The sequence below is a fragment of the Alligator sinensis genome, unplaced genomic scaffold (genome assembly GCF_000455745.1).
Source record: "Alligator sinensis unplaced genomic scaffold, ASM45574v1 scaffold101_1, whole genome shotgun sequence".
Lineage (NCBI taxonomy): Eukaryota > Metazoa > Chordata > Crocodylia > Alligatoridae > Alligator > Alligator sinensis.
This window is the reverse complement of record NW_005842924.1, coordinates 375,319-389,197: the sequence shown is the minus strand read 5'-3', so window position 1 is coordinate 389,197 and position 13,879 is coordinate 375,319. Positions and strand designations below refer to the sequence as shown.

Here is a 13,879-nt window from a genome sequence, read left to right as displayed (position 1 = left end):
CTCCTCTGCCGGCTTCTCTACCGGCCCTGCTTCCGGCTTCACGGCTGGTGTCTCCGCCAGCTCCGCTGCCGGCTTTGGTGTCAGTGCCTCCCCAGGCTCCGCTGCCAGCACCTCCACCAGCTTCTCTGTTGGCACTTCCCCAGGCTCTGCTACCGGCTTCTCTGCTGGCTTCTCTGTTGGCGCTTCCCCAGGCTCTGCCCCCGCCATCCCGGGCTGCCCAATGCAGCGGCTGCACCCCTCGGGGTGTGGGCTTCCCTGCTGAGCCTCCGCTCACCCACCAGCCTTCTGCGCCCTCGGGGCAGCCTTTTGTCTCCGCCAGGTGGCGTCTCCAGCTGATGTCACCCGGCCTCAGCTGAATATGAGCGCGGCTAACGAACCGCGTGGGTGGTTTCGCCGCGCGCATTTCCCCATGCCTTTCGGACCCTGCAGGAGGCAAGTGGCGGCTTTCTTTTGCTTCGGCCTGGGGTCCTCCTGTAACCGGTGTACCAGTTCCCCTGGTACACCTTGCATAGGAGGGATCGTGTTGGGAAGAAGAAAGGTGACTTGAGATCCTCTGGGTCAAGATACAGGGTGAGCACAGAGAAAGGGATTTGACTGTAGGGGTTTACTACAGACCTCAGAAACAATAGGCAGAGCTTGATCAGGAATTCTCTAGAGAACTGATAGAGGCTGCACGCTCTCAGAGCATGGTCGTCATGGGTGACTTCAACTACCCAGACATCTCATGGGATGAGCACTCAGCAAGATCTGATTGTTCACAAAGTTTCCTTACTTGCATTAAAGACCTCTATCTGACTCAAGAAGTCTACGGACCAACCAAGGGTAAGGCAGTCCCGGATTTAATTCTGGCTAAAGGGGACAATCTAGTGAGCAACCTGAGGATCAAAGGGAAACTAGGCAACAGTGACCATGAGATGGTCACTTTCTCCATCCACCGTAAGAAAAGGAAATCAGTAAGATAGAAATCCTTGATTTTTAGGAAAGCTGACTTCCACAAGCTTAGGAGATTGCTTGGCAAGGCCCTGCAGGACCATGGTCCAATAGGAAAGGGAGTTCAAGAAGAGTGGTCATTCCACAAGGATGCAATCCTTGGAGCCCAAAGGAAGTCTATTCCCTTTCAAGAGAAAAGCAGTAGAAGGGCTGGGAGACCTGCTTGGCTCAATAGGGAAGTCATGGACCTCCTGAAATTGAAAAGAGAAGCTTATAAGGGATGGAAGTCAGGAATTACTGCCATGGAGGAGTACACAGCAATAGCCTGCACCTGTAGGGAGCAGATTAGAAAAAGAAAGGCAGAAACTAAGTTCAAATTGGCAACCAGAATCGAGGACAATAAAAGGTCCTTCTTTAGATATGTAGGAAGTCGGAGAAAAAATAAGGGAAACATAGGGCCCCCACTGAACAAAATGGAGACAGCTGATAACTGACACTCAGGAGAAAACCAAACTCCGAAATGAATTTATCGTGTCGGTATTCCACCACTCCAAGGGTATTAGCCTGCTTGACAGGATACAAGATGATCAAGGTTGCAGTGATCACCCTCCCATAGTTGGCGAAGATCTTGTGGGGGAACATCTGGAGAGGCTGGATATCTACAAGTCAGCAGGACCAGATGAACTACACTCAAGAGTGCTGAAAGAATTGGATGACAGCTTTGCCATAGGTTGCACAATGATATCTGAGAACTTGTGTTGCTCAGGAGAAATCCTAGGAGACTGGAAGAGTGCCAATGTGGTGCCTATCTTCAAGAGAGGGAGAAAGGAGGACCCAGGGAATTACAAGCCAATTAGTTTGACCTCAGTCCCTGGAAAAATCCTGGAAAAAATTATTAAAGAATCCATTATTGGTAGGCTAACTGAAGGCAATATTCTAAACGACAGTTAACATGGCTTAATTGTGGACAGGTTGTGCCTGACCAACCTCATTTCCTTCTGTAATCAGGTAACTCGCCACCTGGATAAGGGAAATGAGACTGATTTCATATACTTGGATTTCAAAAAGGCCTTTGACTTAGTCTCCCATTATGTCCTAATGGTAAAATTGGGAAAATGCAGCCTGAAGTACTTTACAGCATGGTGGCTAGGTAACTGAGTCCAAGGTAGACCCGGAGAGTATTAATAGATGGAACCGAGTCAGCATGGCAGTGGTATCCCTCAGGGTTCAGTACTTGGGCCAGTGCTTTTCAACATGTTCAGGTGTTAAAAGCGTACTGGCAAAATTCATGGACGACACCAAATTATGACGGAGTGCTGTCACGCTTGAGGACAGGCTGGGGATGCAGGCTGACCTGGCTGGGCTTACAAGGTGGGTGGATCAAAACCTGATGATGTTTAACACGGAGAAATGTAAAGTTCTCCATCTGGGGAGAAATAATCCGCAACACACTTAGTAGTGTACTACGCTTGCCAGCACCACAACTGAAAGAGATCTGGGAGTCATGATAGACCACAGGATGAACATGAGCCACCAATGCAATGCTGTAGCTGGCAGAGCTAATCAAACACTGGCATGCATTTACTGATGCATCTCTAGCAAGACTAAGGATGTCATCCCCCCACTCTACTCGGCCTTGGCGAGACCACAGCTGGAGTACTGCATCCAGTTCTGGGTGCTGCACTTCAGGAAGAATGTGGAGAAGTTTGAGAGAGTCCAAAGGAGGGCCACACACAGGTCTGGAGAGCAGGTCATACAAGGAGTGTTCAGCCTGGAGAAAAGAAGACTTAGAAGGGACTTGGTGGCAGCCTATAGGGAGTATCTGTTCACCAAGGCACCCCAGGGGAGGACAAGAACCAATGGCCACAAACTGCTTGAAGATCACTTCAGATTGGACATAAGGAGAAACTTATTTACAATTTGAGTGGCTAGGGTCTGGAACAGATTCCCTCCAGAGGTGGTACAGTCACCTACCCTGGAGATCTTTAAAAAATGTCTTAATGCACACCTTGCTGGGGTCATCTGACCCCAGCAGTCTTTGCTGTCCAAGTGCAGGGGGGCTGGACCCAATGATCTGTAAGGTCCCTTCCAGCCCCTAACATCTATGAAATGTCTGTGTCGAGCACCGTGCTTTCCCATAAGAGGCATTGCATTAGTTTGACCTGCCTTGCCCAACATCTGCATAGATCCCATGCTTCAGCTGGGCTTTTTTTGCATTTTTATAAAATAGCTGATTGAATCAGCTGCAGAGCCCAGTCAAACTAATGCGCTTCCTCTTCTGGTAAAGTGCTGTTTTGGTTTGGTTTGGATTTGCATTTTGTTCATGTCTGTGAGTAGCCGGTATGTTTGACTCTGAGAGGAGTAAGACCCTTGAGCCAGAAACCTCCAGGTTTTAATTCCCAGAAATAGCATCTGCACACTCCAGTCAAAATGTTCAGCCTTACCTTTAGCATATACCCAATGCTTCTGAGGGAGGCAGAATAGGAACCCTGACAACTGCAGGGGGAAAAAATTCCTTCCTGGTCCCATGTGGAAACCAGCAAAGCCCAAACTCGTGGGCAAACCAAACACCTTCCACTCAGCTCTGCAGCTTGGTGACTGCAAATGCAACATCTTACATCATGCACCCTGACTAGACAGCCGGAACTCCCTTATCCATCCTCCTACCCCCTCTATAAACTTATCCCAGCTCCTTTTAATCTTCTTTCATAAACAAGCCAATTTTGGAGTTCTGCTTCATTCTCATGCTGCTGAACATGGTCCTCTCCAAACTTCTACTTGCTTTGGGCTGCAGAGCTTGCAGAGCCTGATCTCCAAGCAAAGCATTATATAGAGGTCTCCTGGGCTTCCAACTGTTGTTTTTTACATCATGCTTCAGGAGTTACTATTCCTAAATCACCTCTGACCAATGTTTATCCAGTCTCTTCTTTAAAATCGTCAGTAAAGGAGATTCCAATTTCCCTTGGCAGTCTGTTCCATACCCTCACTGTTCTAACAGTGAAGACATTTTTCTTGATACCCCATCTAAATCTACTTTGCAATTTCAAACCATTGTTACATGTGCTACTTGCCACATGAGAGAGAGTTGTTTTTCCTCTTTACAGCAGCCCTTCAGATATTTGAAGACTGTTATCATGTCCCCTCTTAATTGCCTTTTCTGCAAGATGACTCTCAAGCTCCTGTATTGCTTGCCTTCCAGGTCTTTTCCTTTATCACTTTTTGTTGTCCACCTTTAGACACTTCATAATTTCTCTGTATCCCTTTGAAAATGCAGAGCCCAGACCTGTTCACAATACTAGATGAGGTCTAACCAATGCTTGCTTTCCCATGTCTTATACCCAATAAACCACAGTCACCTTTCTTGCCGCTGCATCACATTGCTGACTCAAGTCTGTTATTCATCAAGACCCCAGGATATTTCTCTGCAGTGCTACTATCCAGCCAGTTATCGCCCACTTTGCATTTGTGTTTTTGATTTTATTCTTCTCTAGGTGTAGCACCTTGCCTTTGTTGGTATTAAGCTTCATTCTGTTGGCCATAGCCCAGCTTTCCAATTTATCAAGATTCTTCTAAATTCTACTTCTGTCCTCCAGTGTGGTTGCAATCCTTCCTAATTTTGTATCATCTGTAGATTTGCTCAGGAAGCTCTCTTTTCTGGTATTCAAGTAATTAGATGCATTGAACAGCACCATACCCAAGACAAACCCATCAGACATCACTCAAAACCTCCTGCTATTTGGATTTGGATCCCTTTATAATTATCCTCTATTTATGACTACTAAGCTGGTTGTCTATTAATTTTGTAGTCATTTAGTCAAGACTACATTTCTCCATTCTATTTATGAGAAGATTATGTGGGACTTTGTCAAAGCCTAACTGAAGTCCAAGTACACTATATTCTCTGTGTTCCTTTCATCTGGCCAACGAGTTACTTTATCAAAGAGGAGATGTGTTACACCATGTGTTCTTAGCAAATGTATGCTGGCTGTTTGTAATCAGCCTTTCCTTCTCTAAATGTTTACAAATGGACTTCCTTATTTTTGCTAATAACTTCCCAGGTATATAATTCCCTTTTTAAAGATGGGCATTATGTTGGCCCCCTTCTTAATCCTTTGTTAGCTCATCTCTCTCCTGACTTCATAAATATAACTGCCAAAGACCCTGAGAACCTCTTCTGCCAATTCTTTCAGTACCTTGAGATAAAGGCCATCAGGCCCTGCTGTGTTGACCTGACTGCTTTCACATGGATCAGACTTTCTGGTGATCTCTTTTATTATCATAACCCTCAGCCCGTCCCCTTCTTTCTTCATATGATCTGGTTATAGCTCTTCCCTCTGCCGGGGGGGGAGGGAAGACTGCGGCAAAGTGGCTCTTGAACAGCTCTGCATTCTTTGCATCTTCTGTTAAAGGTCCATGCTGGTTTTACAATGGGCCTATAGCTTTCTTGGTCTTTCTTTGCTTTGCTAACCCATATATTTATAGAACCTCTACTTGATGTCCAGAGGTGTGCCTGTGTTCAGCAGTGGTTCTCAATTAGACTGCCTTGAGATCCTTTTAAGGGTGTCATAGGGTACCACACTGTTAGCACTATTAGGTATACAAACATGACTCACAAGTTAAATCCAGAGATTTCAAATAGGAATTCATACAGCGAAAAACATTCTGACCTATAGTGGTCTGTGAGTTTTTGCCAACAGAAAAAATTATTCTATTTTTCTGTACTGAAAAAAAACCAACCAAACAAACAAAAAGCTGGCATTTTCTGAGGAGTGCCTTGAGTCTAATGAGCTGTGCTATAGCAAGACTGTTCCCCAGAGGCAGCTGTGACTCCCTCTGGTGGCTAGATGGTTCCTGTCCAGCTTGGTCTCTAAGCTACCCTCCTCTTTCACTTTCGCCTGCCACTCCTTGATCTTCTTAATAAGTTCAGTAAGGGAGGCTGCCCAAGGGTCTTAGAGCAAGCCTTGGTCTATCTTCCTGCCAGCAGATCCCTCCAGGACCCCACTGATCTCACTCTAAGCCCTCTTCCCCCCAGTGTCAGGTGGGCCCTCTGCCCAGACATGCCCCCAGGGGACCCATTGATTTATGAACTATTCACAGTTTCCGACCTCCCCTACAGCCATGCCCATACCTTACAGGTGTTACCAGTTTTTCATATCAGTAGGGATTAGGCCCCAAATCTCTTCTCTGATTCAGGCCTCTGTGGCCTTATTAGTCTCTACCCCTCTTGGGCTATGGGCCCCTGGCCCTGGTGTCTGCCCTTCCTTGGCTATGGACCCACAAGTCCTGTCTACTTTCTACCCTCTTGGGCTCTAGGCCACTGGGTCAAGTTCTTGCCACTCTTGGGCTGGTGTCTCGCCCCTTTAGGGCTGGGGACTCCACCTCTCTCAAACACTGAGTCCTTGGCCCTGCTTCTGTCTGTCTCGCTCTCCTGCTGGGCCCCTGGCCTAGTTCCTTGCCCTCTTGGACTACACTGAAGCTTAGGCCAGCTCCAGATTGACATGCCTCCCTGGCACTCTGGGACCTCCTGTTCTCCCCTCTTTGTCCCATCCGGTCCACCGGTTCAAACTCAAACACAACAGAAGTGCACTGGCTGCAACTCAAATCTAAGCCCACTAATTGGCTACTAAAAACCTTCATTCGTTCAGTGTCCCTGTTCCCTACCAGCCCGTAGCTCCTCTCTTGTTGTTCTCAGGCTTGGTGGGGTCATTCCTTCTTCAACAACCATTTCACAGCAGAGTTCTTTTCCCCTTCAGCTTCTAGAGCCATATTACCTTCTCTGGCTTAAGATCTGGGTTTATGTGCCTCCCAGGCCCAGCCCTTTTCTGGTCAGGTGACCCCTTGGGCTGGCTGCAGGTGCTTCCTGATATAGCTTGTGGCAGAAATGCCCCCGTCGGTGCCCCTCTCCAGAGATCTGTCTCAGCCAGCCTGGGAGGCTGCTGTTGAATCCCCCACAGCGGGGATCTCCCACCTTGTCTGCATGACAAAAGCCTGGCGCCTGGGAGGCGATGCTCTGGTCACCTGGGCAGGGGGGGGGAAAGACCCGGCCCTGCGTGCGGGCCCAGGTAGCCAGGGATGCTTTGTAGATTGGTCGGTTTGTAGCCAGTATTGGCAGCTTCGATTGGACCGGCTGCTGAGGTCAGAGAGGTTTTAAAAAGGCCTGGGCCAGGAAGAAGGGCAGCCTTTAGCCATGCGGTCATCCAGGTGAATCTGAACTGGCTCTCTCTTCATCACCGCATGCTCCAAGAGTGCCCTGCCTCCAGAGGAAACCTCCAACCACCTCTGGACGATGCGTGTGAGTAAGCTACTCGAGATCCGATTAGATATTTAGCTTCAGTAACTCAGATGCGTGTTGAAACGGCTACCTCAGCCACCCTGGTTTGCTCTGTGGGATTCCTTGATATTCCTGTAACATTTCTGTGATATTGCTCTACCTTTTACCCTGTTTCCGCCCTACCCCTGTAATCAATAAAGTTCTCCTTTGTGACCGGTGTGGAGACTTATTGAGGGGTGGGTCAAAATTATGCCAAGGAGGCCCCTTAGGTTGGTGGACTAAGTGAGGCTTCCCTAAATAGCCCCTGACTTGGGGAAGTGCCCCAGGTACTTGTATTGGGTCTAGTACCCATTGGACGATCAGGCCTGTGTTTTCCAAGGTGCACAGAGCCGGAAGTGAGTCCAGAGCCTTGGATGGTGGCAGCGGGAACCCCAGGCTAGCGGGTGTGCTCCAGCGAAGGGGTCGGCCGGACGGGAGGCACCCTAAGGGAGGCACTCGGAGCCTGGAAGGTGGTCGGGCGCAGGGAGGTGGGCGGCTCAACGCAGGAGCGCTCCCTACTGGCCCGCCACACAGCTTACTGACTTAACTCTAGGGTAGCTTGCTGCTACTAGACAGTGCTGCTGTAGTATCTTGTCCCCCATGCAGGGCTCTAGCCTATTGTACTACAGCAAAGCAGCTGCAATAGGTACCCATAGTAGATAAATCCCTGGGGACCTGCTGTCTGACAGCTTATAATGAGCAGCCTTCCCCTCCTGAGGCTCTCCTGACTGCTCTTTCACCCTTAATAAAATGAGCCCTAGGTTCCCTGCTACAGGTGCCTTGAGTCCAGGGCAGTGCAGTGGTGCAGTTTAACCTCCCTTTGATTCCTGATCCACCCAAAGTTTAAAACAAACTGTCTAGCAGTGGCAGCAGCATTTCTGTTCAGGCAGTAGTGAGGGATTCACTTGATTTCATGGCTCATTGTAATCTACCTGATTCCTTCTAAACTCTTTATTCCACAGGTATTAATGGCGCTCTCTCCTTTTTAATGGTAATAATGTTCCACTAATCACGCTATTCTTTCCTCTGCAATTCTGCTGTCTCTTAGTTCCTCCAAGTAACGCAGCTCCTATTTCAAAGCCCTGAACACTGCTTTTAACTGTATCTAAAAAAGTATTCAGGTGTGGAAATAATTTTCAATGAAATTATTGGATGCACTGTCAAGATGCTCTGTCAAGATGCTCAAGAAGGCTTGATTCAGTTTTATGAAACTAAAGGAGAGATGCAGACTTGCTTCTAATGACTACAGGACTAATGAAACAATATATTGATTATTTTTGCTTGGTTTGTTCTATTTTTTAATACAAAACATCTGATAAATCAAACTAATGTACATTCCAAACAAGCTTGTATTTGTTTTTGCTTTGATTTTAAACGGAATAATATAGCCCAAGGCCCCTATCTTATTAGTAAAGCTTCTAGTTTCTTTTACCTGAAGAAAAATATGTATTGTGTAATGTGCAGTGATGCATCACGCCATGTGCCACCCCCTTTTTCAGAAGCCTAGATCTGTCCATGCTTGAATTTAAAAAGATAGAGAACAACTGGTGTACAGATTTTGAACCCCTCAAAAAGTGTAATTCCTTTGTTTTGAAGCTTCATGCTCTGCTTTTAGGGATAGGGACATTACTTTATTTTCAAGGATGCAACCGACTTGGGGCCCAGATTTTGAGCTCAGACTGAAAGATGAAATCAGGATATTGGCCTGGAAACTGCAGGTGTTAATTTCATGGTGTAAGCACCAAAAAGCAAATGACTAAACAGCAATACATTGGTAATCTAAGTGGTGTATTTCTTAAATGTTGTTGTTTTTTCCTTAATGTTGAAGCTTGATTAGTTTCACTGACTGGAATAACACTATTTTAATTATTTTCTATGCTTTCTTTAGGTATCAGCATGGTTTTTCACAACCTTTACTGTCTCAGGGCTAAAGGACAAAATCCACTATGTAGAAAGCCTTCAACAGTTGTTCACAGACATACCCCCAGAACAAATCGATTTCCCCCCTTTTGTCCTTGAATATGATGCCAGGGTAAGTGGCTTCTGTTGGTTTATACTCCCAAGCATAGCTGCCTTAAACCAGTACAAAGTAGAATGGATGAAAGTTGTCTTTTAAAAGAGAAGTGAGGAGGATTGCTGTGGAGATTGGCTGCACTTCTGCGGAGTAAGTTGCTTCATAAAACTCTTATCTACATCAGTTGTTGAGCAGAAGCCTTGGCTCAGAAGTAGCCCCTTCTCCTAGTAGTAGCATTTCATATATTTTTTGGTATGTAAAAACAAGGACACCTACTCTTTGCCCAGCCAAGAACTACTTCAGCAGCTTTTCAGAGAGTCAAAGGACCTGACCGAATTTCTGTTAAGGAAAGAAAAATGTAGTTAACCTAATCAGCTAAATAGATGGAGATGCAACTCTGAGACAGCAGGGTTGCAGACCTGAAGTCTCCAAGAGCTCACACCTCCATCCTGAAGGCAAGGGTCACTGGTCTGCCTGACGTGTGGGAGTATATTCTGTGGTACTGAAGCAGATGATCCTGTCTCTGACTTGGGTGCAGGCAAGTGGCTGGTGTCTCTGCCCTTGGGTCCTAGGCAGCCCTGTGTGTACAAATTTTAGAGGAAGTAGTGCTTTCCCCTACTCTTCCCCTGCTCTGCTCTTACTTCTGCTCATCTCCTCACTGTCTGTTGCCTACAGAACTGACATATGCCATCAACAGCTTTCTCCTGGCCCCCAAATCTATAGATACTAGGGCTGTGCAAAACAGCACAGTTTCGTTTAGACTGCCATTTTGCTGTTTCAGTGGGACAGTGTTTCGTTTGGAATGGCCTGTTCTGTTTTGTTTCATCGAAACAGTGTTGAAGCAGCGAGACAGATTCAACATTTTGCCCATATGCTATAAAGGAGAAGCACAAAACTGCCTATGACAGGGGCGAGCAAAATACGGCCCTTGGATCAGATATGGTCCACCAGGCCTTTCTTTCTGGCCTGTGGAACACCTAAAAAAAAATTTAGTAAACTAATATTTATTTGCCCCGGCTCCCTGTTAAAGCTGGCTGGTGACAGGGGCAGTAGGACCCAGAGGGAGCCCTCAGCAGGCCAGCCCCGCCCCACCAGTTCCCTACTTCCCTGCCCCTGCCTTGTTCCAGCAACACCTCCATGCCTGGAGCCCAGAGCATGGCACCACCCTGGAAGGGGTGTGTATGTCTGTGTCCGCACACGTGTCAGCAGGCATGGGGCAGTGTGTGCGCACCGGCAGGCACAGGGTGTGTGTATGTGTGCGCGTGCGTGCACGCTTGTGCCAGCAGGCACAGGGCCTCTGTGTGTGCCGACGGGCACGGGGTCTGTGTGTGTGTGTGTGTGTGTGTGCGCGTGCGCCGACACGCACAGGGCCTCTGTGTGTGTGTGTGTGTGCGCGTGCGCCGACACGCACAGGGCCTCTGTGTGTGTGTGTGTGTGCGCGTGCGCCGACACGCACAGGGCCTCTGTGTGTGTGTGTGTGTGCGCGTGCGCCGACACGCACAGGGCCTCTGTGTGTGTGTGTGTGTGCGCGTGCGCCGACACGCACAGGGCCTCTGTGTGTGTGTGTGTGTGCGCGTGCGCCGACACGCACAGGGCCTCTGTGTGTGTGTGTGTGTGCGCGTGCGCCGACACGCACAGGGCCTCTGTGTGTGTGTGTGTGTGCGCGTGCGCCGACACGCACAGGGCCTCTGTGTGTGTGTGTGTGTGCGCGTGCGCCGACACGCACAGGGCCTCTGTGTGTGTGTGTGTGTGCGCGTGCGCCGACACGCACAGGGCCTCTGTGTGTGTGTGTGTGTGCGCGTGCGCCGACACGCACAGGGCCTCTGTGTGTGTGTGTGTGTGCGCGTGCGCCGACACGCACAGGGCCTCTGTGTGTGTGTGTGTGTGCGCGTGCGCCGACACGCACAGGGCCTCTGTGTGTGTGTGTGTGTGCGCGTGCGCCGACACGCACAGGGCCTCTGTGTGTGTGTGTGTGTGCGCGTGCGCCGACACGCACAGGGCCTCTGTGTGTGTGTGTGTGTGCGCGTGCGCCGACACGCACAGGGCCTCTGTGTGTGTGTGTGTGTGCGCGTGCGCCGACACGCACAGGGCCTCTGTGTGTGTGTGTGTGTGCGCGTGCGCCGACACGCACAGGGCCTCTGTGTGTGTGTGTGTGTGCGCGTGCGCCGACACGCACAGGGCCTCTGTGTGTGTGTGTGTGTGCGCGTGCGCCGACACGCACAGGGCCTCTGTGTGTGTGTGTGTGTGCGCGTGCGCCGACACGCACAGGGCCTCTGTGTGTGTGTGTGTGTGCGCGTGCGCCGACACGCACAGGGCCTCTGTGTGTGTGTGTGTGTGCGCGTGCGCCGACACGCACAGGGCCTCTGTGTGTGTGTGTGTGTGCGCGTGCGCCGACACGCACAGGGCCTCTGTGTGTGTGTGTGTGTGCGCGTGCGCCGACACGCACAGGGCCTCTGTGTGTGTGTGTGTGTGCGCGTGCGCCGACACGCACAGGGCCTCTGTGTGTGTGTGTGTGTGCGCGTGCGCCGACACGCACAGGGCCTCTGTGTGTGTGTGTGTGTGCGCGTGCGCCGACACGCACAGGGCCTCTGTGTGTGTGTGTGTGTGCGCGTGCGCCGACACGCACAGGGCCTCTGTGTGTGTGTGTGTGTGCGCGTGCGCCGACACGCACAGGGCCTCTGTGTGTGTGTGTGTGTGCGCGTGCGCCGACACGCACAGGGCCTCTGTGTGTGTGTGTGTGTGCGCGTGCGCCGACACGCACAGGGCCTCTGTGTGTGTGTGTGTGTGCGCGTGCGCCGACACGCACAGGGCCTCTGTGTGTGTGTATGCGCGCGCCGGCAGGCACAGGGCCTCTGTGTGTGTGTGTGTGCGTGTGTGTGTGTGTGCGTGTGTGTGTGTGTGCGCGCGCGCGCACGCCGACGGGCACAGGGCGTGTGTGTGTGTGTGCGCGCGCGCGCACGCCGACGGGCACAGGGCGTGTGTGTGTGTGTGCGCGCGCGCGCACGCCGACGGGCACAGGGCGTGTGTGTGTGTGTGCGCGCGCGCGCACGCCGACGGGCACAGGGCGTGTGTGTGTGTGTGCGCGCGCGCGCACGCCGACGGGCACAGGGCGTGTGTGTGTGTGTGCGCGCGCGCGCACGCCGACGGGCACAGGGCGTGTGTGTGTGTGTGCGCGCGCGCGCACGCCGACGGGCACAGGGCGTGTGTGTGTGTGTGCGCGCGCGCGCACGCCGACGGGCACAGGGCGTGTGTGTGTGTGTGCGCGCGCGCGCACGCCGACGGGCACAGGGCGTGTGTGTGTGTGTGCGCGCGCGCGCACGCCGACGGGCACAGGGCGTGTGTGTGTGTGTGCGCGCGCGCGCACGCCGACGGGCACAGGGCGTGTGTGTGTGTGTGCGCGCGCGCGCACGCCGACGGGCACAGGGCGTGTGTGTGTGTGTGCGCGCGCGCGCACGCCGACGGGCACAGGGCGTGTGTGTGTGTGTGCGCGCGCGCGCACGCCGACGGGCACAGGGCGTGTGTGTGTGTGTGCGCGCGCGCGCACGCCGACGGGCACAGGGCGTGTGTGTGTGTGTGCGCGCGCGCGCACGCCGACGGGCACAGGGCGTGTGTGTGTGTGTGCGCGCGCGCGCACGCCGACGGGCACAGGGCGTGTGTGTGTGTGTGCGCGCGCGCGCACGCCGACGGGCACAGGGCGTGTGTGTGTGTGTGCGCGCGCGCGCACGCCGACGGGCACAGGGCGTGTGTGTGTGTGTGCGCGCGCGCGCACGCCGACGGGCACAGGGCGTGTGTGTGTGTGTGCGCGCGCGCGCACGCCGACGGGCACAGGGCGTGTGTGTGTGTGTGCGCGCGCGCGCACGCCGACGGGCACAGGGCGTGTGTGTGTGTGTGCGCGCGCGCGCACGCCGACGGGCACAGGGCGTGTGTGTGTGTGTGCGCGCGCGCGCACGCCGACGGGCACAGGGCGTGTGTGTGTGTGTGCGCGCGCGCGCACGCCGACGGGCACAGGGCGTGTGTGTGTGTGTGCGCGCGCGCGCACGCCGACGGGCACAGGGCGTGTGTGTGTGTGTGCGCGCGCGCGCACGCCGACGGGCACAGGGCGTGTGTGTGTGTGTGCGCGCGCGCGCACGCCGACGGGCACAGGGCGTGTGTGTGTGTGTGCGCGCGCGCGCACGCCGACGGGCACAGGGCGTGTGTGTGTGTGTGCGCGCGCGCGCACGCCGACGGGCACAGGGCGTGTGTGTGTGTGTGCGCGCGCGCGCACGCCGACGGGCACAGGGCGTGTGTGTGTGTGTGCGCGCGCGCGCACGCCGACGGGCACAGGGCGTGTGTGTGTGTGTGCGCGCGCGCGCACGCCGACGGGCACAGGGCGTGTGTGTGTGTGTGCGCGCGCGCGCACGCCGACGGGCACAGGGCGTGTGTGTGTGTGTGCGCGCGCGCGCACGCCGACGGGCACAGGGCGTGTGTGTGTGTGTGCGCGCGCGCGCACGCCGACGGGCACAGGGCGTGTGTGTGTGTGTGCGCGCGCGCGCGCCGACGGGAACGGCCTCTGTCTGTGTGTGTGTGTCTGTGTGCGCGCGCGCCGACAGCCACCGGGCCTCCGTGCGTGGGGGGTGGGGTGGGTG

The 13,879-nt window shown here is 53.0% G+C and overlaps 1 protein-coding gene across 2 annotated transcripts in view; it reads left to right on the top strand.

Annotated features, from left to right (window-relative positions):
- Positions 1 to 13,879, top strand: part of GDAP2 (ganglioside induced differentiation associated protein 2) — a 62,415-nt gene that overhangs the window by 42,679 nt on the left and 5,857 nt on the right. For both annotated transcript variants that reach the window (XM_006036201.3, XM_006036200.3), the window contains exon 14: positions 9,129 to 9,272. In XM_006036201.3, the coding sequence (XP_006036263.1) occupies positions 9,129 to 9,272 (144 nt within the window). The remainder of the gene's footprint in view (positions 1 to 9,128; positions 9,273 to 13,879) is intronic.